The sequence below is a fragment of the Corvus cornix genome, chromosome 3, assembly GCF_000738735.6.
Source record: "Corvus cornix cornix isolate S_Up_H32 chromosome 3, ASM73873v5, whole genome shotgun sequence".
NCBI lineage: Eukaryota > Metazoa > Chordata > Aves > Passeriformes > Corvidae > Corvus > Corvus cornix.
The window spans coordinates 83,262,830-83,290,681 of record NC_047056.1 but is presented as its reverse complement, the minus strand read 5'-3'; the positions used below and the strand labels follow the sequence as shown (position 1 = coordinate 83,290,681).

At 41.5% G+C, this 27,852-nt stretch overlaps 2 protein-coding genes across 8 annotated transcripts in view; both read left to right on the top strand.

The window, feature by feature from the left end:
• Positions 1 to 2,036, top strand: part of SENP6 (SUMO specific peptidase 6) — a 70,789-nt gene extending 68,753 nt beyond the window's left edge. For 2 of the 4 annotated variants that reach the window (XM_039568259.1, XM_039568258.1), the window contains one exon: positions 35 to 2,036. In XM_039568259.1, the coding sequence (XP_039424193.1) occupies positions 35 to 235 (201 nt within the window). In that variant the 3' untranslated portion in view covers positions 236 to 2,036. The remainder of the gene's footprint in view (positions 1 to 34) is intronic. The other 2 variants (XM_039568260.1, XM_019288854.3) reach the window with 1 other exon arrangement.
• Positions 2,037 to 15,587: 13,551 nt separating this feature from the next.
• The window catches only part of MYO6 (myosin VI), a 105,409-nt gene continuing 93,144 nt past the window's right edge, over positions 15,588 to 27,852 (top strand). For 3 of the 4 annotated variants that reach the window (XM_039567853.1, XM_039567852.1, XM_039567851.1), the window contains exon 1: positions 15,589 to 15,693. The gene's annotated coding sequence lies outside the window, so the exon portion shown is untranslated. Of the gene's footprint in view, positions 15,694 to 27,852 lie in introns of all 4 variants that reach the window. The other variant, XM_039567850.1, reaches the window with a different exon arrangement.

Sequence of the window (27,852 nt, the reverse complement as noted above, 5' to 3'; positions counted from 1 at the left end):
CTTACTGTAATACCCAAATGACCTTTCTTTTCAGAATCCCATTTTGAGTTTTGAGCTACCAATGAACTTAACAGACTGGTTTCCACGCCCAAGGATGAAAACCAAAAGAGAAGAAATACGAAAAATAATCCTGACACTCCAGGAACAGCAGAACAAGGACAAGAAGGGACAGAAAGACCCAAATTCAATTTTGCAGGAAAAGACAGAACAACTTATCAACAACAGCTCAGACTGAATGTTGTATCTGTTGCATGTTAGCTCCACAATCAAAATTGAAACCTACATTTTTGTCTGCCCAGACTAAAGATTTGGTGTGTTCTCTGCTCAAAGTTACTTGGGAATGTTTAATGCCTGTATAAATGTGTGTCATAAAATGGTTTAATTCCCACAAAGATGTGTATTAAGTGAGTCTGTACATATGTTAATGAGGCCAACTTTTTCAGCATTTGTAATTACTTTTTTTCCACTTGATAGGGAGCTTTTGTTATGTATTTCTGTTAATAGAACTTAAATAGCAACTTCTAAACATAAAGCAAATAAAGAAAATATAGGATGAAATGGTTACCTTTTTCTTTTTCAGTTAAGTTTTAATGTTACAGGCTTAAGTAACACATAGGGAATGATTTGATAGTGAGATAATTAATTCATATTTCGGCCCTATTTAGTTGCCCTTTACAAGATTATTCTGCTTGCGCTACAAAAGAATAATATGGGTGTCTCAATGTACCATGGCCTCCAAGAGGGTGATTTCCATCCTCCCAGTATCTAAGTGTAGGCAGTGTCATAGTTCATAGGACCACTCCAGATTTGGGGGTTTAGAAGTTATGCATTGCAATTACAATTCTACCCTTGCTTTAGTGGGACAGGCTAGGGAAAGGGGGAGAGTGCTCTTTGACCAGAGGTAACTCTTCAAACAGTATTATAAAAGTGGTTTCAATGAAGTGATCTTGAGTGACTCTATTAAATCATATTTTGTGGATCCCAATTGTTGTACAGGTGTATTTTGAGACTTTCTTCATTATAAAATTGTATTTTGGTAAGTGTACTTGGAATAGCAGATTGCCCACATTACATTTTCTATGTTACAATTCTGAATGTTACATTCATATGTGCTTTATCTAAGTAATGAACATTTAAAAAGAAAAAAGTGTATGATTACTATTTTTTCTAATATCCATGCAAAAAAACCAAAATACCAGTGTTCACTGCTTGCTTGTTTGTTCCTGGCTTTAAGTAGCAGCAGACTAATGTAGGGATTTGCTTGGATATTTCCAGTGTATTTTGATTTTACAACAATCTAAAATGCCATTGTTGCTTACACTGCAACGTAGCATTTTATCCCTGTTACAGAAAGGCTTTGGCATTGAAGTGGGGAAAGTAAGAAAAGATTTGTGCAAGGATTATATATCTCCCATTTTTCTACTAATACAGATATCTTTGAAGGGAACCAGAAAGTGTCACTTCCCAGGAAGGAATTTGTGGGGGTAGAGAGCGATCTTCTATCTCGCCTTGCAGATAATATTTTCTCTCCTGATTTTTCTACTGGGAATGTCATTTACCATTCCCTTCTCCCAAAGAGAAGCAGGAGAGAGTTCATTAGCTGAACTCTGGGCCCCTTGAGATTTATTTTTGTACACAACATCAAGTCTAACCCAGTACTTCATGGCCTCCATGAGTTTTCATTCTCTCTAAACTCTGAAAACACGGCTGCTAATGACATTACTTCCAGGGCATTCCTGCACAGAGGACTCTCTGTGACACCCTCTGTTTACAGGGGGGTTCTCTCACCAAGGCACAGTGTTGCACACAGAGCAATACAGCTGTGGGCTGCTAATCTTTTGTACAGATAACCTGTTCGATTTAGGGGAGTTGTTCATTCCCTGGTTTCTCTCGCATAAACCCTGAGCCCCATGGAGAATGTGTAAGCGCCACATATACGTGTTCTGTTAGAGATGACTCCTGCAGTTTTCTGGTTGAAAGAATGTGGGAGCAATTTCCTGGACTACATATTAAATACGTAATGTGCACACCTCTGAGTTGTTTCCTCCTTCAAATTTTTATCCAGTATTCTTGGCATTGTTGGGGAAAACTAGGGATAAAATAGTTCCAGACTGTGGAAATGCAGGGTCTTGTGGATCTGGCTTTAGTGCAACTGTCATACTGGAATAGTAGTTTATACAAGAGAGGGAAGGAAGATAATTTCTTTGGGATACAGGAGAGACAATTGCAAATAGAATGTATTCCTTTGTAGTCTAGTCTTTCCCAATGGTATGTTTTAATTATATGGAATATATCCACATTTCATCGATACAGTAGTTTTCCTTTTTCTAATATTTGTGATGCAGGTTCATATTTTGATGCTGTAGATCTATTTTGGTTCTCTTACTGGGAATAGCCTGGTGCTTCCTCCTTTTCCTTTCTCTTTCCTGTCCTCCCCTTCATCCCCCCTCCCTTTTCCCCTTTTTCAAAGCTGTGAAGAAAGTGCTGGATTTACTATCATTCAGTGTTCAAGGTCTCAAGATCTTCAGTCACATACAGCAAGCTAATATACATGTTAAATACAGGAAACTTATTTTTTTAATAAAATGTGACGTTAATAGAAAAAACCCTACAGAATTAAGAATGAGTTATTTAAAACCTTCCTGACTTGGTTTAACAAGCTCACTACTGCATGTGCTTGGTAAGTGTTTTTTATTAACATGATGGTGGGCAATGCTGCAGTGTTTTGCAATATTAACAAGTTTTACCAGTGCCTTTTCTGAATCAGATTTGTTCAATGGAAGTTAGTAGGGTGGGGACTAGATAAGTTTATTTAATAATTACATGACAACACTTGCACTCTATGGATAAAGTATACATTGTATATTTCTTTAGACCATTTAGGTTTACAAGTATTTTAAGAGTAGCCTGACTTCGTTCTGCAGTGTAAGGGATCAGATGGCCACCTAATTAAATGTATCTGTTTGTATTGTTTTTCAGGTTGGGTAGAATAACAGTTAAGAATTCTTACTAAGGTTTTAGATTGCTTAGCATAAAAAATGCATGTACTTGTGCACATTTGCAGGATAGCTGCAAAAGCAAAGAGACATCTAAGTAGTCCCTTGTGACATTTCTATTTTTCCTGCTGAGAAACTGAGCACACTCTTTAAAGACCAGAGACTTCAAACAGAAGTGATTTTTGAGGTTGCACTACATTCTTGTCTTGGAAGAATCTGACTTCCAAACATTCGGTAAAGAGGGAAAAATCAAGTGAGCTTTATTAGCAAGATGAGAAAACGATGCTATTGATTTTCTTCTTTTTTTTTTTTTTTTTTTTATGTCTTACATAGCAAATGAGTAAAGCAGAATATGTATTACTTTTCATTTCTATTAATATAGTACCTCTGGAAACTGAAATACTAGACTTCTCTTACAAACAAACAACAGCAATTTCCTTAATTTAGTGATTCATTTTTTTCCCTTCAGATTTTTAAATAGAATGTATTTTTGGTCTCTGGTTAAAGCTTTACGTTAATAACATGACACTTGTATTTTAGCATATGAACAGAAGTAGGTATAAAGATGCTTGTTCTTTGCAGTTCTGATTCTTGGGAATGATGAGAGGTACTGCAGTCTGGATAAAGATATTATTTTTATTTTGGTACAACGCTTCTTTCAACAGTCTTAGTGCTGCATGCTCAGTACTGAAGACCCTCTGTGCACTGATTTGGGTTCACAAAGGTACTTCTCCCAGTTTTTTTACTTTCCCCATCTACGTCTGGAAATCAAAGGGGAGCTGATGTTACAAACCACTCTTTGAAACAGTAAGAGTGAGGCAACAGCCATTTTACTTACCTTTCACCATATTTTTGAAGTAAATCCTTTCTGCTTAACTCAGTAATGCCAGCTCAAAGATGTGATGAAAGGTGTCTGTTTTGTAGGCTCCAGTCTGGTTAAGGGAGGATGTAATCTGGAAGGCGATTGTTCTCTAAGTTGTGGTCTGTTGTAGTTTTCAGATAGGCTTGATTTTGCTTGTTTTTAACAAATTTGCATTTGGAGTTGTGCAGCCCTGTGGTTGCAAAAGGAAACTGGGTAATGTACACCATTCCTTAGGGATTCCTTACTCAGTTGTGAGAGTAATTGCTAGCCACAACCTAGATTCAAACAGCCAGGCTGTTTCTTTGCTAGGTTTTTTTCCCATTTGTTTGTTTGTTTTCCTTAGGTTTTTTTTTTCCTGTGAGACTCATAGTTGATGTTCCTGAGGGAGAGTAAGCAGTGCTATTTGCAATGCGTGATACTTAAATAAGCTATGTTCATGCATGAATATATGTGAACAGAGGGTTATTTGGATTTAAAAGTATCCAATTTCGAGTAAATGAGACAGACTTGACTTACCTGCCTTTTTTATTTTTGTCTTCCCTCCTTTCTTAGTTGTTAATGCTTGTTGGTTATTATCTTACTCTCTACAGTTCTTTGGGGTATGACTTTACCCAAGCAATCATCAAGTAAGTAGTTCAGCAGTGGGAGGAAAGAAAACTTAAGAATTTTTAAATAAAAAATTCTCGTATATCTGCAGCAGTAGGGCTGAATGTGCTTTATAAATAGATGGTTTATTTTAATAGAATAATCAAACCCACACAGTACATCTGTCCATTTGCACAGTGTCATAATTTTAGATGATACTTAAAAGTTCCATTTTCAGGACCAGGTTCTCTTCTACTGTAAGCTGGCTGCATAAGGTAATGGGAACCAGACCAGTTTGATTCAGCTGAGTATTTGTTCCCCATAAGCTGTGAAGATCCACTTAGAGGAAAAGCACTGCACTTTGGCCCGCCTGAGCTTCCTGCATGTAGAGTCTGTGTAGACTCTGGCCTAAACACCCAGAGATTAAAAAATGTTAGATTTCCTCAGTGGCGTAACTTACGGAAATTTAGCAACTATTTACAAAAAGCTATATCTGTTTAAACATATTCCTAAGTTTAGGAACTTAGTTTACTTTTGCACATACACTGATGTCAACTAAATATACTTTAACTAAAGACACTGATGCTGTCTCACAGCAGTAGTTTGCAAACTGTTAGCAAACCTCTACCCTCATTGTCCTCCAGATGTAACTATTTAAAACAAGCTCTGTGGCAGTGTCTGTTGACATCAGGCTTCTCCGTCCTAACACAAATTTTGAAAAACTAGTGTGTTCCCCTGTCTTGGTTTTGGAGACAAAACTTCAGGAGGAAATACTCCAGAATGAGTGTCTCTTCCGAAGGGGAAGGGGCCTCCCCTTTTCCTCCACCTAAGACAAGTGGGTCACAAGAAGTGAAAGTGGAAAAAAACCAAAAAAACCTGTTTATTAACACACAAACAAAACAGGGTAGAACAGAATAAAAAAACCCCCTCAAAATACAACAAATGCCCAGAGATGGAACAGACACATGTCTCAGACCAGCCGGGGCAACCCCCACAGGCTCCGTGGACTGGCGAGGAGGGAAGGGAGGCAGTGAGGCAAGGGGAAGGAAAGGGAAAAAAAACACAAGAAAAACCAACAGAACCTTTCTCCCAGTAGCCATAACACAAACCCAGAGAGCAGCCCAGCGCTCCTGGCGCCCTCCCTGCCGAGCCCCAGAGCCCCCGAGCCGCTGGGCTGAGCCGTCACACTGCCCCGTACCCGGGTCCATCTTAAAGGCACAGCGTCCTTGGGCACTGAGTTAAGGAATAAAGCGGCTTCATAACGTCACCTCGGGACATTCCCGTATCTTTACGTGTATGTAAGAAAGGTGGTGGTAGCCTGGACAGGGACATTACTATACATTGGACCAAACCTATGACATTCATTACAGGAACTCTCAGGAAATACTTTGGAATTTCAAGTTTCTAGGATCTAAAGATTTAGGAATGGTTTGGGTTGGAAGGCACTTAAAGATCATCTCGTTCTGATGCCTTTTCCTGGTCTTAAAATCAAGAATCAAAACACAGAAGGGAAGAAGGGATTTTACCTCTGTATTTATTTTAAGGATCCTTAGGCGCACACGTCTAGGTTGAATGCACCAAAATGCACACCACAATGCACACACACGATAGATTGGGGGCATATATATATATAACCTTATAGGTCTTACTAATTAGCATATCTAACAACGATTCCCCAATGAGAGGCTCAAGTGAGCCCCCCTCCCCAAGGAACCTTCCCCTGGATGGTTCTATCTTGGTTTACAGAATGTGTTCTGGAGAGGACCTTGGGGTCTGGGGCACACTGATCCCTAGCTAGGAAGCTTCTAAAATGTTTAGTCTCCCAGCTTTACAAATAAGTCTAAGAATGTCGGCTAAAAAACACTAAGAATACAGAAGTTCTAAAAAGGTGTATAAAAGAAAAGGCAAAAAATCATCATGGCATCAGTTCCAACCCTGCTGCTGTGGGCAAGGACACCTCCCACTAGACCAGCTCAGAGACCCATCCAACCTGGCCTTGATGAATGCACTGTTTATGTAGCAGACTGAAAACTGTAATTATTTTAGTTATAGAGAATTTCTTACTTGCATCTTCAGGCCAGAAAATTTATTTTATACTATACATCAGTAATATGCCAGATAGTGTGTCAATTCTGTAATACAAAAAGTCAGACAGGTTAACACCAAAAGAGCTCTATTACAATATGGCACTTTTCTCACAGAAAATGGCACTAAATAAGTCATAAATTGTACTGGAATGCAAACAAATGTAGTATGTTTCTTACTTAATGTTCCTCAGTCCTGAAACTGAATCTGCTTTGTAAACAGTATTGTAATAATATCTCCACATTACAAAAGGGCATTAAAAGGCCGTGAGAAGTCGCACAGCTTCCTCCCATCCTATAAAACCAGTGAAATTTCTAGACTTCAAGCAAAATTTGGACTGCAAATGAATGTTTAGATTCCCAAATTAAGAAAACATTTTTAAGCAAATGTCTGTAACAATGTGTTGAATGTGTTTGTATGGACAGTTACAATGCAATATTTAATTAAAATGTCAGATAGCTTTTTTTATTTCTTTTTCTTTCGTGGAAGCCAGGTCTTTGTTTTGCAAGGACAGTGTTCCGTGAATGAAGAATATATTAACTAATTTTTTGCACTACACCTTACGGTATGGTCTTTTTGTGAGTTTTTCATTCTGCTGTCAGTTATTTTCTATCTTTTGTACATGGTTAATGAATTTGAATGCAGTATAGTTAGCCTGTTTTCTGACTTGCTTTCTTGCTTGCATGCCTGTGTCTTGGTTGTCTGTGTAAAGCAAGTAAGTTTGTGGAGTCAGCGGAGGTTCCCTTTTTCATAGGGACATTGTTGAATACAAATAGTTTTTTGAGATTTTTTTCAGGCCAGTTAGATGCTAGGTGGGGTGAACCAGGCTTCGCTCTTATTTTGTCCAGTCAGAGTTGCTCCACGTCATTGTCTCCATATTGCAAGTAGAGTGCTGGAGTTCAGGGAAAGATGTCAAAAGCATTTTAGTTTAACTAAGTTAAGCTACTCTGAACTGCTGAAATTCATGCTTCAGCTACTCTCACTTGTGAGCATTGAAAAGTAAGCTTAAAAAGATGCTTGTGGTTTACATAGCTACTTGAAAGAAACCAGTTTTGTGGTTAGAACTGTTTGCCTAGACTGAAATTCTATGGACCTGAGATTTATCCGAAGCCAACATTGAAGTGAGTGTTTAATTCTGTCTTCCAATTTTTGTTCTGTTCTTTACACAGTGAAGTGCTTTCAACTGTATTTATATAGAGCTGGTTTTTGACTGCTCTGGGTTTGCAAACTGGCAAATCTGACCCTAAACATCTCACATTGGGGACCCGAAAATAAGAACATAGCTAATGACAGCTGGAAAATATTTGTAAGCAACTTGCCAAATGGATAATTTTCCTGTAGCAATAGGTCATGTACTCATGTTTGAAAACCAGTATTTAGATGATTAAAAAAATACTTTTTTCATTACATTCTCATGAATAGAAATCATATAGCTCGTAGTTGTCTTTACTGTGAAATTTTAAGCTCTCTAAATACTGACTTAGCATCTGTTGAGAGAACTGGTATCTGAAGAAAGCATTATATGCAATCACGTAGAAGCTTGTACATGAAAGTGGACTAAATTAAGACTCCTTGTACAATTTAAAAATTTTTGCATGCTTCCTACCTTCTTTGTGCTTATGTTTGTCTTGTTTAATGTGTATTTTGCATTGTGCACACTTTGGTTTATCTGACTTCCATTGTCAGTATATGATGGTCACACAGAACTATTTCCACAGTTCTCGTTTCTGTTACTCCATAAGCGGTCATAGTGTGTTGTCATTTTCTTGCTTACTTAGATGAAAACGCGTGAGGGGAGAACTTGTTCTGGTGGTTGTTGCAGATTTTACCCAAGCACCATTTGTCCCTTGCTGTTTTCCATCCTTCCAAGCCCCTGATGAGATCCCTTGTGTACTGGTTCTTCTCCCAGTCTGTCTTGGCTCTTACTGTCTGTTAATCTTTCATCATGTCTCTAAGCTCAGTTCTTCAATGTACACTCCATAAAAATGGCCACTGCTAGCTTTTTCCCTATATGATCCTGTGTTGCCAACTTCATCAGCAGAGAAGCTGAGGAAGTATGGGCTGGATGAGCAGGTAGGGAGACGTATTTAGTAAGAGCTGAACATCTGATCCATGGTACAGTATCTGGCTGGAGGCTGGTAACAAACTGACCAGAGGCAATGGACACTAACCAAAACACAAGAGGCTTTCTCTGAGCATCAGAGAAAACTTTTTTACTGTGAGGATGACCAAGCACTGGCATGAATGGCCCCAAGAAGCTGTGGAATCTCCATCCTTGGAGATACTCAAAAGCTGTCTGGACACGGTCCTGGGCAGCTGGCTCTAAGTGTCCCTGCTTGAGCAGGGGGTTGGACCAGATGACCTCCAGAGGTCCCTTCTGACTTCGGCCACTCTGTGATTCTGTGAGCGTGCTCTGAGTTCCTGTACTTGGTGTGACACCTGGCTGACACTGCTGCAGTGGGAGTGCTGCAGTTCCAGGTGTGCTGTTCTGAGAATGAAGCTACAGGGTCAAGGCCAGCCCACAGCTGACACTCATCAGAAGTTCACAGCTTCACTACATTTGGTTGCATTTCAAGACTGTTGGCAAAAGGCACATCTCTGGCATAAAACACAACTTGCTTGGCAAATTTAAAAGTATGCTACAAGTCTCTAGGCAACTTTATTAGAAAGTATAATCCATGTTCCTGTTCTTTAACAGTGTGAGCAGAACCATTTTAGCTAGCATTCAATTTGCAGCAAATACCTAATTTGGAAAACTGTAAACTGGGCAGCCAAAGGTTAGTGGAGGTATTATAAGCAACTGAAAGCAAAACGCAGCAGTTTTTGATACCCGCTATTTTTCTGGAATAATTTGAGTAGTAGTGCAATTCCTAGAACTGTTTGTGAATAGATAGGTGATTCAGATTTTTAGCACATTAAGTAACTGAGTCAGAGCTGGACAATTTGGCATTCTCTGGGCCAAATAAGCATGCTAGGAGAGAACATCATGCTACAGTGAGTGTTTAAGTTCTCGGTGAAGTCTGCCTTATCTTGCACTTAAAGTCCTACCAGAAGGGGTTGAAGAGCTGGGGGTGGAATTTACATGTGGGTGTAAAACCCAGCTCAAGGGCTGCTCACCAGCAGGAAAGCACTCATGATGAGGTTTAAGATAATCTAGTTATCCCACATATGGGAAGGGTATGGGGAAGCAACTTGAGTCTGTCTGTGCTTTTGGTAGTGTTCAAGTGCATGTGTAACTGTGCTGCAAAGGAATAGAGAGAGCTGAAACAATGTGCTGCTTTGGCAGCCTATTTTTCTGGCAAAAGAGCATTATTCCTTCATACAGTAATCAGTGGTCCCCCAGCAAGTTTGTTGAGTGGTTTGCCCAGATGGATAGCAACAACAGAGTTCACATCTTTGAAAGTGGATTTATTCAACAAGCAATGTAAATTAAACTCTCTCTGTTCTGTATAATAACCCCACAGTGATAAGTGAAGGCCAGACAGGAGGGAGGTGCCTGCAAGAGCTTTGCATTCCTACCTCAGCAGCATTAGTAATCTTCCTTTTCAGCATTTTTCTCGTGTATATTTTTTCTTCTTGCTTCTTACATCAACGTGAAGCTAAGAATTGTGAATTAGGTTATTGCCAGACCTCCTCTGGTCCCTGCCGAAAGCTGTGTTAGAATTTCAAGGGGATTACTTATCTGTCATAAACTTTTCTTTCCCAAGACTAGCTCAAAAACTAAAGTTAAAAATGCCTAACATGAACAGTCTGAAATGGGATGGAAAAAAAGTCCTCAAGGTATGTTTAACAGAACATAATTGTTCAGGAACAGACTAGATGAACAGTGGCTTTTACAGAAAGATTTACAAATTAGTTAATAACCCCATACAATTCCCTTTGCTAAGTGTGAGAAGCTCTCAGTACCCTGACCTCAGTACTGAATCCATACATAAAGTTCATTTAACTGCAGGTGAGTAGCCCCTGCTCCATGAAGGAAGGACAGCCCAATTCCTGACATCCACAGGTTACCTATTTACTGCAGGCTACTTTTGTTTTTCAGATGAGCCTGTGGTTATTTTATTGACACCTGCTGTTCATCACCAAAAAGGAATTCCATATAGGTGATCACAGAGTGCATCAAGGGAGAGTGGGGGCAGGAAGCTAACATTTAAAAAAGCCAACCCTATGGTAATTGCTATTGTGTGTTATCTGTGTGGCTTTTCCTGGGTACTCCTTCCTACACTAGAGCTCCTCCCTGTCCTCCAGATGATGTATCTAAACCGGTGGGGCCCATTCTCCTTTTAAATATGCATGAGAGTGGGCCCATGATATCTTTGCTGGAGAGAAGCTTCAGCAGAAACAAAAGAAATTCTTTCCCCAGAGACTTGGGGCATGTTGTACCAGGAATGGAATCCATCTGTCTTCAAATACTGGGATGGCTCCAGGAATATCTTCCAGCTACCCTGGGGTACTGTAATCTCATTTTCCTGTCCTCACCATTTGTGTTTATAGAATGAATCCGCTCGCAAAAGTAAAACAAAAGGCAGTGGACTTCAGAAGGATTGCAAGTTCACAAGTCAGGGATTCCCTTTACGTCCCTTCATGCTATTATTTATGCAAGCCTCATTCTCTGGAGCTACCCACAATTCAAAATAATCTATTTGCTTAATTGAATTATCCTTTAAGGAGAAGAAATTGAAAGATGGGGCCAGTCCAAGAGACTTACTCCCAGTTAAAAAACAGCTTCAGCAACCAGTCACATATTGCTAGGGGTGAAAATGTAAAACCATCAACCTTCCTAAACTAACATGCTGTCAAAGAAGAAACTATTCATGAATTGAAATGAAACAGGAAGACTTTAAATAGAAACTCTTACCTTAAAACATAATGTCTAAAATTTTTTGTAACTTGTATGAAGCTGTTGAAATACAGAAGGCCTGTGGAAAAGTTGGAATATTAAAAAAAATTCGGGTGTAGTCAAAATAGATGTTCATGTAAAGTCTGCAGGAAAGAGAAAAAAAAAAGATCATTTCACTACTGTTAAAATTGGAGAATTATGTATGTGCACATAACATTAAGTGAAAGGGAGCAGATAAAATAAGACTTACACATTTATTTCCAGTAAATAATTTACATGATAAGGAAATGAATGGTGTTTATCTAGAGTAAGCCTGCTTGGAAAGAAACCAAAGATTGATCCTAGAAGGAACGTCATCTACTACTGCTAAAATCCCAGCAAATTTTTTTGTTCTTTCCCTGTCTCTGAACATAAGCTGCTAAACCTTGAGCCAGTTAGAAATGTTCTTTTGCAAACATATGAGCAAGCTATTCTTTATCCAGACAAATAATAGATAAATTGTGCTGGCAGCTTCAGTAGCCACATTTGCAAACTCTGCATGGGTAATTCCAAAACTGTTACATAACCAGTGATTTTAGTTTTTATCAGAAACTGATTGTAAAACTTTAAAATAGTTTTTGGGGAGTATCTTAAGTGCTAAACCAGAATACTCAGCTGTTAGGAAACGCCAAGAGTTGATGCTGGCAAGCTGTGAGGCATTTTACTGTGACCACATAACACAGATACAGTGTCATTACCTCACATCCATATACACTTGGAGTTTGCCAAGAAAACTGTGTAAAGTAAATGAACTTCTGGCTTCATATTAAGTCATTGGCTGTGACTTAAGTCAGTGCCCATGGACATTTTAACAGGCAGAACTTTACCCATTACATGTGATGTGTAAAACAGTTGTAGCTATGTGTAATCCACAGGGAAAGCCAGCTAATACCACCATGATTCAAACACAAGCCTGGATAGATGCATACAGTAAAGGCTTGTAATCAATGTCAAACCTGATTTTTCCATGTAATTTTTCATCATAAAATGTGGGGAGAGAAACTGAGCAGTCATGATACTAAACATTTAAGCACAACCATCTCAGGAGTGAAATTTCTAATCATGCAGGTGTGAGAGCCTTTACCTTTTCCTATTTCTTTTGAATAGTCTGAAGTTTGATCCACTGAGTTATACATAAGAATTCACTTTCATTGAAATTTAAGTAGGACATGGTATGATATTCTTTGAAAGGAAAACATATGTAATATCCTCTCGGGGTTTTCTGAGAAGTCACCTGGAGTCCTTTACCTGCTCATCCTTTCAAACTACCATTTGTCAAGGCCAGGCTGGATGGGGTTCTGAGCGGCCTGGTCAAGCAGGTGTCTCTGCCCATGGCAGTGGGGCTGGAACTAAATGATGTTTAAGGTCCCTTCCAACCCAAATCATTCTGTGATTCTATGAATACAGATGTAATATCCTCTCAGGGTTTTCTGAGAAATCCTCTGGGGTGCTTTACCTGCTCATTTTTCCTAACTACCATTCAGCAGCTCTGACAAAATATGGTGGTTCCTACAATTAACACATCTTTTTAAAAGATATCTGGCAACTTTAATGACAAAAGATGTTTACTATCCATAACAACATGCATTCAGATTAAAATGTTCCATTTTAATATCTGGGTGAATGAAGACTCCTTGGACATCTGGAGTATTGTCTGTTCTTTGCAGCAGGGCTACAGGACGTGCCTGTGCATGTCCAATGTCAAACTGTCATACAGCCTTGTATTGTTGATCTTTCTGCCTTTGGGATGCCCATGGAATTCCTGGTAGGCCATCCAGAACACGGCGTTTGCACATTTAAGATGGTGCTAATATAGCTCTGGTTCCTCACAAGAGCCCCCCTTGCTGTGGTGTGCACAGTGTGAGCCTGCCCTGAGCTCAGCAGCGCTGACACGCCACCTCCGTGCATTGCCACTTGCCAAAGGAGGCTTCTCCACTGCTGTCCGCCCCGCCTGGTGCACTGAGGTGTGGGAGGAACAGGGTGATGCCAAAGGCACTCTGCTCTCCCTCCCAGCCTCAAACTGCATCTGTCCTTATACAGCTGTTAAACAAAGACTGGTTGGCAGCTCCAACCCATCTGCACTGTTCCTGGTGTTCTCAAAAGTCTTGGTTAGACTGAAATGACAGAGGTTCATCCAATTTTCCTAGGAATGAAACCAGAAATGCTCTTTACATACAGGCAAGGGGGACAGTAAAACATGTTTTGCCTTGTATTCTCTTTCCACTTTCCCCCCCTCTTTGCTTAGGTTGAAGTTCTTGCACTCAGATTTCACTTGAGAGCTTTCCTGTATTTTCCCTGAAGATTCACAGAACAGATGTTGCTGTGTCTTGGGTTATTTTTAAATTTTCCAGGGAGAAAAGAGGGGAGAGAGTATAGACATGCTTCTTCCGATGAGGGAGAGGCACATCAGAGGGTGGGATAGTGCTCAGCACTGCTTGGATTGTTTACACTGAAAGTATTTTGTTGATCATTTCCTGACATTATATCCTGTTTTTCTAAAGAGGTGGTTTTAGCCAGTCACCAAATTTACATTTTCATTTACTTGTCCATTCACTTTTTTCCCCCCAGATAACAATTATCCTTATCTCTCTCACAAATAAAACTAAGGCTGACCGTACAAAGTACTGTGCTGAAACGTAATGCCAAAGACAAGCTTCCATTCTCTAGAAGTTATACAATGTTTTAATTTGTCCAAGTGAAGATGCAACCATCAAAGTCACCTTGCCACTTTGCAGGCATGTGGAATGTTTTATAAACCAAAACAAGCTCACAGCACATTTCAGGAGTTGTAGGAATGTTAATGTGGACACAGGATTTAACTCCACCCATGCTCTGCCCAGGATGCAGGATTACTCATGCACCTAATGTACTGCCATTTTCCTTCCGTGTGTACATCCACTCTTATCCTTGACAGAACCCCCTGAGTTTCTCTAGGTTCTCCCTAGAGAAGCCCCTGGGATTTCTCTTTGTCCTCTAAAAGAGGCCAAGGCATTGTTATGACTATCTCATCTACATGGGCAGCTATGGCTGGAATAAATTTGTGTAAATTATTTATTAGCTAATGGCTGTACCCACAATGTCCCTGGTGTTGTCCAAACACTCAAAAAGGATGCAGTGAAGCACACCCTGCTTAAAGAAAGGTAGCTAGGGCTGCAAAATCAAGGAAAACACAAGATTTTGATGTATTGTTTGTTTGTCAGCAAAATACGTAGGAATGAACCATCAGGTGGAGAACAAGGAGGCTTTGCACATACAGTCGGGGTCATTGTGCTACTCATGAACTATTGTGTGGAGAGAAGCACAGCGCTATGGGAAAGCTGACAAACCAGCTGGCGACGCTAGGAATGAATCGTGGTAAAGCCAAGGGACAGGGAAGCGACGCAAAGCTGCCGCACGGGAGGGGTGGTTGTGGGGTAGCATCAGCGGTGTGACAGCCTGGCTGAGCATGATGCAATGCCGTCCAGTTGGGCCACTCTCCCCAAGCCATAGCAGCGCACCAGCCACAGGGACAAATAGCTGGGCGTAGGCACATGCCAGGGAAATCCCGCAGAGCCGAGGCTGGCCCTGGGCTGCCTTGCAGGAGGTACAGGGGGCGCATGGCTGGGGCAGACGATGCTGTTCTGTATTCAGCAGAGGGTACGACCATCGCTGTTCCCACCCGTGTAACATCCGCCAAGGCAGGACCCTGGGGACGCGACGCGGACAGCACAGGGCCAGGGCCAGGGGGAGCCTGGGGGAGCAACCGGGCTGAAACAGCCTCAGACTTCCAAGGTTTGTGCAGCAGGAGAGCCGCCACCTGCTCGGCACCTTTCTTTATGGCACGATGTTCAGTAAAGACAAAGTCCCCAAAAATAACTCTTTATTGTTGTAATCGCTATATGTAACCCCATTAGTAAAAAATAGAGGAAGAGACCCAACTCGCACAAAATAACCACGGGCCAGCCCCTCAGCACCACCTCTGCTGCGGAGGCCACGGGCTGCGGGCTCGGCGCGCCCGAGGGGCACCGGGGCGGCCCCGCCAAGCAGCCCCTGCGCGGAGGTAAAGCCGGGCCGGCCTCCCCAGCTGCCACCGCCCCCGCCGGAGCTGCCCCCGCCCCCGGCCGGCCCTGTGGCGGTGACGTCCCGGGCCGGGCCGTGCCGTGCCGGGCGGCGGGAGGTGGCGCAGAGCAGCGCAGCAGCGGCGGGAGCAGCAGCAGCAGCAGCAGCGGCGGCGGCAGGAGCAGGAGCAGGAGCAGGGCTGGCAGCGAGCGGGGCGCCGAGCGCAGCACCACCGCCTCCATCAGCAGGTAACGACGCGGCCCCTCGGCCTGCGCCGCCCCTCCTCCCCGCGGCGGGAGGCGCCGGCCCTCCGACCCGGCCGCGGCGCTGCCCCTCGGCTGCCCCGCCGCCCTCCCGCCCGGGCAGGTGCGATCGGGGCGGGCGAGGCAAGGGCCGGGCCCGCGGCGGGTGAGCGCTCCCGCCAGCGCACCGCGGGACGGACCTGCCAGAGCCGGGGCTTCCCGGGGAATTGCGGTCAGAATCCCTCTGGGCTGTGCTTTACTTCCTTAAATTAACTGACGTGGGAAATTCTTTCCTTTGTTAGGATTGTTTGGGTTTTTTTAGTGTCCTCTGTGAAATCCCATCCCTGTGGAGTTACAGCTGAGCTCCCTTCCTTGCTTCAGAAACATTTCTGTGCCGGTGGGATTGTCCTTGTCACACCAAATAAAATTTTTACAGCCTTTACTGGCCGAACGCAGTATGACTGGTAGCTCAGTGGAAAAACATCTTCTGGAGTATTTCTGCTTGAAGTACTTTTGCGGGCTGCGGTTTTGGAGAGCAGCGTGTGTCACTGTGATGTACAACTAAAAACCAATATCCCATTCCTGTGACTTGCATTCATTACTGAATAGGAAAACTTAAAAGGGTTCGTCCCCTTAATGGTCTAGAATACGACTTGCAGTGCAGCAAATATATTGTTGGTCCTTGTCTAGTACTTGGTTCTCAGGGTCTGAACTAGTAAATGCCACCAGAGGCCTGTAGGATGGAGCTAGCTGAACTAGTTGATGACTGGTTCTGTAAAAGGATGGTTGTTATCTGTTGTTTCAGCGAATGCTGCTGACTGTCAGCCCTGTTCTTACAAAGGTACAGAGAAGTAGTATGTCGTGACTTGTGCCCTATCGTGCTCCCAGAGGGAACAGACCTTTGAGGCGACCTAATTTCTTACAGTTCAGTTGGCATCTCCGGGCTGCAGGACGGCCTATGGACTGGTTCACAGCAATCTGAGTGCAAAGGTTGGCCAAGGGACTGAGTCTTCCTTCTGTTGCAAGTGTGACAAATTAACAGGGTGGAGATGAACTCATGCGTTAAATGTCATCGGCACTTTTAAACTTTGTTTTTTAGTGAAAAAAAGCTTAACAAAAATGGAAATCTTTTAGTTTTTAAAATCTTCGTTTTGAAAATTTAAAAGTATAAGCAAATCTCTTGCAGTATTTGTTTAAATATAATAAAACTGCTAACACACAAGTTAACTCTTAAATGTATGGTTAATAAAATAACCGCAAAAGAAAGATCTCAGTGTTGTTGAGGTGGGAGAGTAAATATCAGAATTATCAGAGAACAAGTTCCAAACCTTTTAATAACGTAGAAATTAAGATTTAGCTTGACTGTATTTTTACTGGATGTGTTTTTAATGTGTCTAAGTTAATAAACTATTTAGTGAAGGTACAGTTATGCCTTTGACTGTAAAACTATAAAGCCAGCAGTGCAAACATAAAGGCAGTAAACTTTCCTGGGAGGCTGAATAGCTTTCTGAATTAAAACCATGTCAGTATTAGCTTGCAGAAATTCTAAGTTGAACTAATTTCCCCACCCCCATTATTTCTGGTCAGAGTGGGCATTCCTCTATAATCTGCACTAAGTACTGTGTCTTTCAGCCTCCGGCATTGCCATGTGCCTTTGTTTTGATAATGGGTCAGTATTTTGACCCATTAACAATAATGTTCTCATAAGGAAGGTGAAATAGCGCTTCCTTGTGCCTGGTCTGCCAGGGTGGAGAAGGCTTTGTGACCCAATCTAGCCTTTGTATTTTTGTGGTATTTGATAACACTGGTCTGAGGAAAGATTTCAGGTTTTAGAAATTTTGACAGTCATATGAGTGATGTGGCAAAGTTGAGTAGGGACTAACTTTTTATCAGTACAAAATGCGAAAGCATGCGATTAAGCTGGCAGGTTCAAAATGAACGAAAGGGGTGTGGTTTTGGTTTTGACCCAATGTGTGGTTAGTTAAGCTTTGGAAATCCTTTCTGGAGCATGTGGATACGGAAAGTTTACAGGGACTTGAAAAGCAGCAGGACAAATTAATGGAAGAAAAATCCACTAAGGCTGACTTGTGCAGGGTACTTCAGGTAGCTCAGGGGGTCACCAAGGTGAGCATGGAGCCAGGGACAATAGACTGGGAAAGTACCGTCAATTATTTATCGAATTTTTATATTAATTTCAAGCACTGACATAGTGCAGACAGCAGACCCAGTAGGGCTGCTCTTAGGAAAATTGTTCATTTGAAGTAAGTGTTTGAGAACAGCTGAACCAAAGGGACCACATCTAGAGATAGCAACTCTAGGTGATAATTCTCAGGAAATGATTATGAGTCACCATCAAACTGGAAGTCAGTTTAAGCGGTGCCTAGGGCAGTTCTGGTACCTTTGTACTTGTTGTTATTGATGTCTTTGATCAATAGAATTAGCACAAAATCTAAAGGAGACTGAGCAGGGCTTTCAGACTGTGTTTTTGATGCTCTGCTTTGGAGGACAAGAGGTTTTTGATAAGTTTGAAGGCAGTAAATGAGTACAAGATACTGTTTTCTGGAAGAAGATAGCATAATGCAGATGGGTAAAGTTGACTTGGCAGCAGTGCCGTGGAAGCAGATCTGAGGGTTATGTGGGATTGCAAGAAGCATAGGGATGCAGTACTGCTGAAGTTCAGAATTTAGCTTTATGTACTAGTGCAGCTTAAGTTAACAGAATAATGTGTCCAGTTTTGGCCACAGCCTGTTAAGAAAGATAAGTTCCAATGTTTCCATCTACCAGAAATGGTCATCAGGGTTTAGGAAGGTTTTGGAAAACGTATCTGCAGAGACTGTGTTTGGAAAGTGTGTTCCACAAAGGCTATACAAGCTCATTTTCAGCAGAAAGAGGAGGTAAGATGATGGGACAGGAAGATTCTACAGTCTTAAAATTAGTGAGAAGTGGTCTGTGTTCTTCTGTCAGTGACTGTATCGAAAAAGATGAAAGTAGTTTGCACCAAAGACTTGATGGAAGTTCTTAAAATCTGTTATGCCTTAGGGAAAACTGAAAGAAACTGAGGTTGTGCAATCTCATTTCTGTGAAGGTTTTTGAAAGTCAAATAGGACTTGTGTTAAAGATATATTAAAAACATTTCTCAAAACTGTTTTACTTGTTCTCACGCAGGGGCTTGAGCTTGATGATTTCTTCAGGTGCTGTTTGTATTCGGGCTTGAGTTTATGTGGAAAAAAGTAATTTCAGTCTTCAAACAATGCACAGTTTCTGTGATAAAGTCCTAGAATCTTTCAGTTGCTGGTCATCTCATGTTACAGCTTAATGCATTTGGTTTTAAAATAATTAGTGTTGAGGCAAACTACTGCATTTGACAGCAAAATGTTGTGGTTTAGGAGTATAGCCTGTAACACTGTAGGAAATGTAGGTGTAGGACCATACTGTGATTTAAACCAGGAAAATCAGAGGGATAAAAAACCTGAGGTATTCATCATCTACTGTAGAATATACTGTGTGTGGCTTCATAACTTGTGTCCTAGTGTTACAGCATCTTTGGGTCTGAAACACTTTTAGAAAGGACTTTCTAAAGTCCTTACTAAAAAAAAATGCCAAATATCGTATGTTTCTCATTTTGTTTCTGCTTTTTAAAATATGCACAGGCATTTTAAAATGGCAACATTTTAACATAGCTTGCCATCTGTTTAAGTTTCTACTTTGTTATTTCTTGGAATGACTGTGTTAAGTTTGTAGTAAATACTAGTGACAGTGACTTGTATTTCTGAAGTATTGATAGATGCTGTATCAATATAAAAAACACATAGGAAAAATGTAGTTTTTGAACTGATGGCTGTGGATAAATCTTCCCCTCCCCCCAAAAAAAATCCCAATAAAACCAGCAGTTTTGCAAAGCTGAATGTGAAGCATCAGCAGCCTTCGTAGATTTTTCGAAGGCTCTGATGTCAAGAAAAGGACCAATAAATCCATGGGCACTTTAGTCTCTGGTAGAATGACTTCTGTAAGTAATGACCATACAGAGTTAATATACGTATTTAACTGGGGAGAGCATGCTGAAACTCTTTTGATAAGTGACCATCTTAGAATGCCTATTCAGAAAAACTGATTTAGCCAAAGCAAGTTCTTGCTTTTTTGTTGTTGTTGAGCTGTGCACAGAAATGGAGCAGGGGGTGATGAGGCTGAGGAGGACTTGTTCAGTTTGGTCCTGCCGCTCCAAGGCAAAGCCTCTTGCCATCTGGCAACAGCATAGCCTGGCCTTACACAGGTGGTTTGGGACTCCCTGCTGCATGCTGGCTTTTTCCTGCTGAAAAGGGAGTTGCAGCCAGATGACATTTAACCTGCAGACACGGTGCTGGCTGCAGCTCCTGTAGGCGTGTGCAAGCTCTGTGAGCTAAATTGCAGCTACTGTCAGTAGCAGGGCATGCATGAACGCTTAAGTGTGGGTTGGTATCTGGCTGCTGTGGCTGTGCTGCAAGTCATACCCAGGCATTGTGTCACTCCTGAAGCACTTCTGTCAAGCCAAGGGACCTTCGTCAATGCTTCTCCTCGCTCTGCAAGTGTGTGGATGAAGGGCAGTTTCTGCTTGCTCCAGGGAACGAGAGACGGATGAGGCATCTGGTATTAAACTTCACTTTTTGTATGCACAGCTTGCAGCGCTGCTGCTGTGAGGAATGTGGCCGGTCTCCAAACTGGGATCTGGTCCTGGCGGTGCTGAATGGAGGTGTCATGAGCACTGTCAGAACTGGGGTGGCCACATCTGTATGTACATCTTTTGGGGCTTGATCAGAGAAATTAAAAGAGAAATTCTCAGTCTTGAGCTGAAAGTCTGAATGAACCCTGGATTTATAAATGCTCAACAGAAGGCCTTATTTATTTATCACAAAAGAAAACTTTTTTTTTCTTTTTTAAGCAACATCTTATAAGAGAGCTTGCTGAATTTATTTTGCAAAGGTAGGTAGACAATTGAATTAAGAGTATTATTTACATATTTCATGAGCAAATTTGTTTTTCTTGTAATTAACAAGACTTAGCACACTGATTTGAAATTTGTGGAAAAAAAAAAGAGAAGTGTAGAGAATTTAACAAAGCCAGTTGTTCACAAAAATCTCTTCAATATTAGCAAGATCTCTGGCTGTATTTTACAAAAATAGCAGCAACTTTCTGAATTATATCTAAATGTTTCTATGGATCCTTCAGGCCTAAGCTGAAGCCATGGAAATATTGTTGCTTTTTGCATTTTGAGCAAGTTCAGGTTGTGATTTGTATGATCCAGAGCTCCATCCCTCTCATCTGCTATATTGTCTTTGTTGCCATGCACTCAGCAAGGTTTTGATCATGTCAGGTGCATTCTCAGTGTTCCAGATCCAAAGGAGCCAGCTATAAGGTGATACTGCAGTAGCCATGTTTAGGAAGAAGCTGTCTGTGGGAGGACAGCATGTCCTTCTCCAGTCTTTAGGTGTGACCTGTGAAGGAGGACACCCCTTCTATGTTCACATCTGTGCTTCACTCTTTCCTGATTTCTTCAAGTGCAGCCCATCACAGCTGCTCTGTAGTGGGGGAATTGATAGCAATAAAACTCTTTCACAAAGTCCTGCATGCACAGTGATAGACAGTTTTGCTGTGTCTCCTTTTGTCTTGTCTGGGTGAGCGCTGTGTGCAGGCACACCAAACCTGCTTATCGTGGCACTCTGCTTGTTTTAGGGGAGGCACTGGAGAGTTTTGGGGAAGGGATGCTCTGTAGCTGCTCATCCAATTCAAGGTTTAACAGTATGCGGTAACCTCTTGTGCTGTTGGCCTTGCTTACATACTGCAAAGTTTCCAGGTCAGGGAGCAGAGCATTCAGGAATGAAGAATCTGACAAACATTTTTGATGATTTCAATTTTAACAATTCTGTTGGGCTGTAGTTTTGTGAGCAGTTGGTCTGAGGTAATTGCCTGCTGGACCCTGAAAAGAGGAAATCTTAATGGCTGCATCTTCTGCGCCCTTCCCAGCAGTGTGGATGGTCATGGGGCTCCTTCACACTCCAGTGCAAACTGCTGGCTCTGCAGAAAGCAACAAATCCCATCACCTTTCTTTTTTCCATATCCATGCTGCAGAGGTTGAGCAGCAGAGATGAGGGGAGGCAGATGAGGGGTGATAAGTCATTGCCGTTCAGCTCACCCTCTCTCAGGAAGCCACATTTTTTGCAGTCTCTTAGACCTGTGTAACCTTCATTGCCTCTACCAAAAGTTAGAAAAATACCTCCAGAGCCCTTTGCAGAGAGAAATATAGAAGTAAAGAGTATATGTAGGGAATTTAATAGAACTGTAGAATCACAGAATGGCCTGGATCGGAAAAGACCCTAAAGATGATCTAGTTCCAACCCCCTGCTGTGGGCAGGGACACTGCGGCGCAGTCACGCACAAGGACAGAGCCATAGAGTAGGATGGGAGAGGATTGTAAAAGATCATGGACTTCAGAGGGCCCTAGGGTAATATGGACTTTTATTACTGTGTAAAGATAAAAACACTTGGGTTTAGTACATGTGGTGGTTTTGGGGGTGAGAATGAGTTTATTTTGTGGCTTTGGGGGTTTTTTTTTTTTTTTTTGTATTTGTTACCTGGAATCTTTTAAAAAGATAGGAAAACTGATGATATAAATCATTGTCTCATTTTCTAGGCTCCTATTGAGTTATTTGTCAGTGTTTGCTGATTGCTTTAAAGCTGTGGCAGTGTTCATGCAAGCAGTCTTTATGGCAGGTGCTTGTGTACACAAATGGCATTCTGCAGAGCATCTCTGAGAGTATCTCTGCTGTACAGCAAGGAGTGTTACTTATGTGGATACGCCAGGAATGATGCTGTTTCTCCTTCTCTCATACTTGTTGGCTTGCTTTTCAATGGCTGTGCTGTTGGGCCTTTTAGTCCTCTTATGATTTTTTTTTTCCAAAATAGAACCTCTAATGGTTTTTACAGATTTTAGTAGCTGATCTTTTGGCTGTGGTTAAGAGCATTGCTTCAGATTTCAAAGTTCTTGGGAACTAGAAGAGAGATGGGCTGTTGCGTTGAATTGGAGCTGTTGGGAACAAAGCACTCCTGTTTCTTCTGTACACTGGCAGTTTTGCAGATGGTGGGATGATCTCTGTCTTCGGTTGTCAGCCTATTACAGTACTCTTCCATCTTCTCAGCTGAAATTAGTTCTGGTCAGACACTCAATCTTGGATTATTTAGACCTTGAGATAGTGTTTGGTTTACTGCATGAATGTCCTCTATTAAATTTTTTTTTCTTTGGGTGTTTGGACATGCACTTTCTCAAAAGTTTTACACCTTAAAATTCATTCTTGCATAAATTATCTAAAAAAAATTCTAAGTTTTGTTTAGGGGAAGGATGTTTTTTGAAATACCTTTTGTGTCATACTCTGATGGTAATCTGAAACAAATTTTAGATCTTGTTTTATGTTTTGCTGTAAAGTTCTACATCCTTTCAAAGGAAAAAGATTATTTCTTACTAATCCAGGGAGAAGAATCTTAGCCATGAAGTTTCTTAGTCTTTTATCATGCTGTACAAGTCATGTCTTGCTCAAAAGGTCAACACCCACAGAACATGTTTTTTTACAGTTCAATGGTCTAAGTAGCTGCTTTTCTTGTGGCCGTAGGAATCTTTCCTATTGTCAGTGAACATGCAGTCTTTTGATGATATGACATCTGATGCTATGGGTATTTCTGGGTTACACACTAAATTATATATATTCAACACTAAAGCAGCAATGATAAACATAAATAATGTGTTGACCATATACTCTTAAAGATTATTCTCTTTCAGTTTAAATCCTTGCAGCTTTTTCCAGTTTTGCATACATGTATGTATTTTTGTAAAATATTACATCAGATTTCTTTTAACTTTGAACTGAAAATAGCTTATTTTAGCAAGTGTTGGAGTTTAGCTTCTTTGTTTTTGTTGCTACAGAGTTCTGTGTCTGTTCATGTAGTAGTCAGCCTAGAGGGGTTATAATATGTAAAGTTGGTTCATAGACTTATTTTAAATTGCCCTTTGCAGCTTCTGTTAGTCTGGGATCAGTTATTGATCTCTTCAGAAGGAAAAAAAAAATTATGCCTTAAAAAAATACAGTTCTATTACTTCCTGATTTTTTAATTTTTTTTGTTGTTTTTTAATAAAAGCTTGGGATTTCGAGTGAGTAATAAGTACTGACTGCCTGAGTACATAGGATGGAAGTGGAAATTTATATGGTTAAAAAACCCAAACCAGCTGTTTGAGATGAGTTGTTTTCAGTATTAATCCTGGTCTCTTTACAAATCCCTTTGGGAGAGAAGAGGGCAGACAAAAGGCACTTCATGTCACTGGCTGTTTACTGAGTGACTCTGCTGCTTTCGCCCTAGGATGGAGGTAGAACCAGGGGAGCAGGAGACTACTGGGAAGAGGAAGAGTATTTTGAGGTGAGCTGCTACTTGAAAAACAAGTGAACGCTGAAGGGTGATGCCAAGGTGGGAAAGTCTGAGGAGCCGAGAGGACCAAAGGGATCCCAGCAAGTGGAAACACTTGAAGATTGTAGCAGAAGAAAAATGCTATTTTGACTGCTTTAATGTAAAACTGGTTAGCATCAGGGGCTGCCCTTCCTACCATGCCTGGGCAGGACTTTGAAGCCATGTTTTCCTCATCGAATGGAAGATGCTGCCTGATGTCTGTACATGTCCAGGCACTGACCCTGGGTGTGCCTGCTGTGGGTGTAAGGCCATGAGGCCTTGCAATTTGGGTAAAGTATTTCACCCCAAGACAGGTAAAGATTTTGGAGTGACTTCTGAAGGTGTGCAAAGGTGTGGTTAGTGGTAATTAATGAAAGCTAATTGGCTTATGTTTTTCTAGGACTCAGCATGTGCTCTCTAGCAGCCTCTCATTTCCATTGGTCATCTTGTTGGAAATGTCCAAGAAGTTTTTAGGGGATCCAGGTAAGACAGGAGCCTTCTCAAAAGGAGCTGTTAGTTCCTCCACTGTACATACTTAAGGGAGAAATTTGAATGGGCAAGATGCAGCTGTGTGTGAGGCTGCTGTACCTTTGTTTTGTGCAGTTTGATCAGCTGCTTCATTTTAAATTCGTGGCCTAATTTTGTGAGGAACATCTTAGAGGCAGGCAAACCCACAAAACTAACCGATAATCTCCAGTCTGACAATGAAGGAGGCACATCAGTGTGATAAAGAGGACTCTTCCCACACATTTAATTTTATTTGTTTCAGGCCTTTGTGTAAGGAAAAGCTGTGTAACTCACACATGCAAAGACAGAGGAGAACTGAGTTGAATGTGAAGTAATAGCCATATTTTCAGAAAAAAATCAATTTTATGTTGTGAGAAATTAGCCTAGTAATATTAGCAAGCATTTAAACAATGATTGGTGGGGGTGCTATTTATTTTTGAAGTTTGTGTTTTAGCAGACTTCAAGTTGCTACTGTTGAAAAACAAGGGTGTTTTTTTTCCTTTTTTCTGACAAATCACCACTTCCCTCAAGCATCTCCTGCAAGTGTTCAGACTATGCTGTATTTCTAATATAAGCTAAAAGCTTGTAATAGTACCCAGGGAAGTAAAGAAAAATTATTGTACCTTCTCTATTATTACACTGCTGTCAAGGTCTTTGTTTCAATGCTAACAACAAGAAAATGTGGGAGGAAAATGAATGATTTCTAAAAGTCTTCCCGTAGGTGAGGAGCTTTTCCCCTTTTTCAGGTACCAGGCTGTCTTCCGAGGGCTTCCGCCCAGCTGGGACAGGAATGGCATGGTGTGGAGCTTGGGTGCTGCAGGCTGTAGCAAGTAATGGGGATGCAGACCTTGGTTCAGTGATACCACCTCTTTGCACTGTTGCATGTAATGGCAGTCTAATTTTGACCCAGATGCATGGGATAGCATTCATTTGGAGTTCAGCAGAATGTAGAACATAATGAAAGCTCCAGTGTAGGTTGTTAGCATGTCACTGGGATTGCCTTCCTGGGTTGCACCGTGTCTTGCCTGTCATTCATCTGCCTGGATCACTCTATTGCAATCTGGATCCTTGCTAGTGCTTCATGTGCTGATATTTGTTGATGGCTTTACAACGTGTCTTCCTCTGGATCAGACTTTTTTTTTCAGGATCAGCTTCTGCCCTTAAAGAATCCCTGTGTAAGTTATTCCCAGGACACATGCCTTTTTTTTTTTTTTTTTAATTTATGTTACTTCTTCCAGGATATCCTGCCTTTTGTGTTTCACAACTTGCTGGCAATGGGAAGGATTTGCATGGCGTCAGTCCTACAGATGAGCATGCAGCTTCGCATGCTCTTTGTGGGCTGCATATACCAAGACAGGTTGCAAATGGAGTTTGTACAATAGAGCAAGTAAAACTGGCTGCATCAGTATGGTTTTCTGAGGATGAAAGAGATGCTGGTTTTGCTTTACTTATCAGCCAGGCTTGGTGTCTAGTCAAAAGGGTAGTGGAGAGATGCAGGACAGAACATCTGGTAGAAGCAGAATTTGAAGATTGGGAAGAGAGTTTTAATCAAAATCCGTATTTTCTTCTTTGTTTTCTGCCTTCTCTTGTTGAGAATGACCAGTGTCATACCAGTTAGCACTGGATTGGGGATGGCTGTAATTACTTGAAAGCTGTCAGCCTGCAGTTAACCCTGCTCATCAGGCTGAGGTTTGGAGAGTGATGTGGAGGACACATTTGCTGCACGGAACATTCCTCTCACGGCAAGCTTTGCTCATATGTGTGCCCAGCACTGCCTGAGAAGCCCTGCAGTAGAACGTGCTGGCTCTCCATGCGAGTCAGCAGGAAGGAATACTTTCTGTTGTTGCAGGCTATTGTGAGTTGCTGCTCTGCTGGGGATTCCTTTGGCTTTTCACAGTGGTCCTTGCACCAGATGGTAACACACTGAGCTTGTTCTGGGTCAGCAAAGCCCCTTGTCACTGTGCCAAGAGCACTGTCACAGAGAAAGCCCTATGCCTTTTGCCACCTAAAATGCATGTGAATTCACTACATTCCTGAACCAAAGTAGCAGTCAGTCTTCCTGTTTTGAAAAAATGGAAGTGGAGAGAGTACTGTTGCTTTGCGATGAAGATCTGCTTTTCAGGCTAATTTTAGATGCAGCTTAATGTGTAAGGGGGAGGCAGTTTAGAGTAGAAGGGTTCGACAAGGGGAGTAACTACCAGAGGGCTAAAGTTACTAATGCTGTGTTGAGCAGGGTGGTGTAGGCAGAAGCAGCCACATAGGAAAGCATGATCTGGAGCAGTTGCTGCTGAGCTGGGTGCATGCTGGACAGGGGAGGCTGAGCAGATGTGATGCACCTTCCAGGCAGAGCCTTGCTGACTGGCTGGGCTCAGAGCCTGGGCACAGGGCAGGATTAGCACAGCTCCACTGGCAGAATGGGCAGCTCCAGGCCTCCTGCGTTCCCCAAAACAAAAAAGCACTCCAGAGCATTGCAAGGAGTTTTTTAGATGATAGTTTTAATACTAAATGAGAGTTTCTTTCTAGAAAGAACTTTTTTCTTAAAAAAGGCATTTTGAGGCTGAGAGAAAAGATAAACTAAGGGATTCCTAGAGAACGGGGAGAAGCCAAGTATCAAAGAATATGAAAATCATTTACTACAATCAAAGCGCATCTTTTAGTCAACTGTTACAATAGAAGAGCAGGTCAGGCAAAAATTCAGTCCTCTGTCCTCTACCTCCCTGGTGCTTTTCAGTATAAATCTAGTTCAAGAGACCCTTAGTGGCAAAAGCTTACAGAGTTATTAGAGCTGTAGTTATTAGAGCACTTCCTGGGTGCTCATCTCTAAAGCCACACCTGGTGTATTAGGATTTCCTATGCTGTTATTATGGGACACGTTTCCAGATTGCTGTCAAAAGCTTCTGTATCAAAGGAGGATCATCACACAGCACAGGCTGCTGGATGCGTGAAGAAATTAGGTAAACTACAGCATCCAGTAAAACTTGAATGAGTTTTATAGAGTGGAAGCTGAAAAAACAAATGCTGTTTTGATAACCTTCGAAATATAATTGTGTTCTCTCTTGTACTTGAATGTCATTAATTTTTGCAAACTTGTCACTTCTGAGAAATGTTTATTATTACTTAACAGACATGCGGTGATATTTTTATTTTAGGAAATTTAGATTTGTGTTCTTCACTGGTCGTTAGCCAGCATGGTTC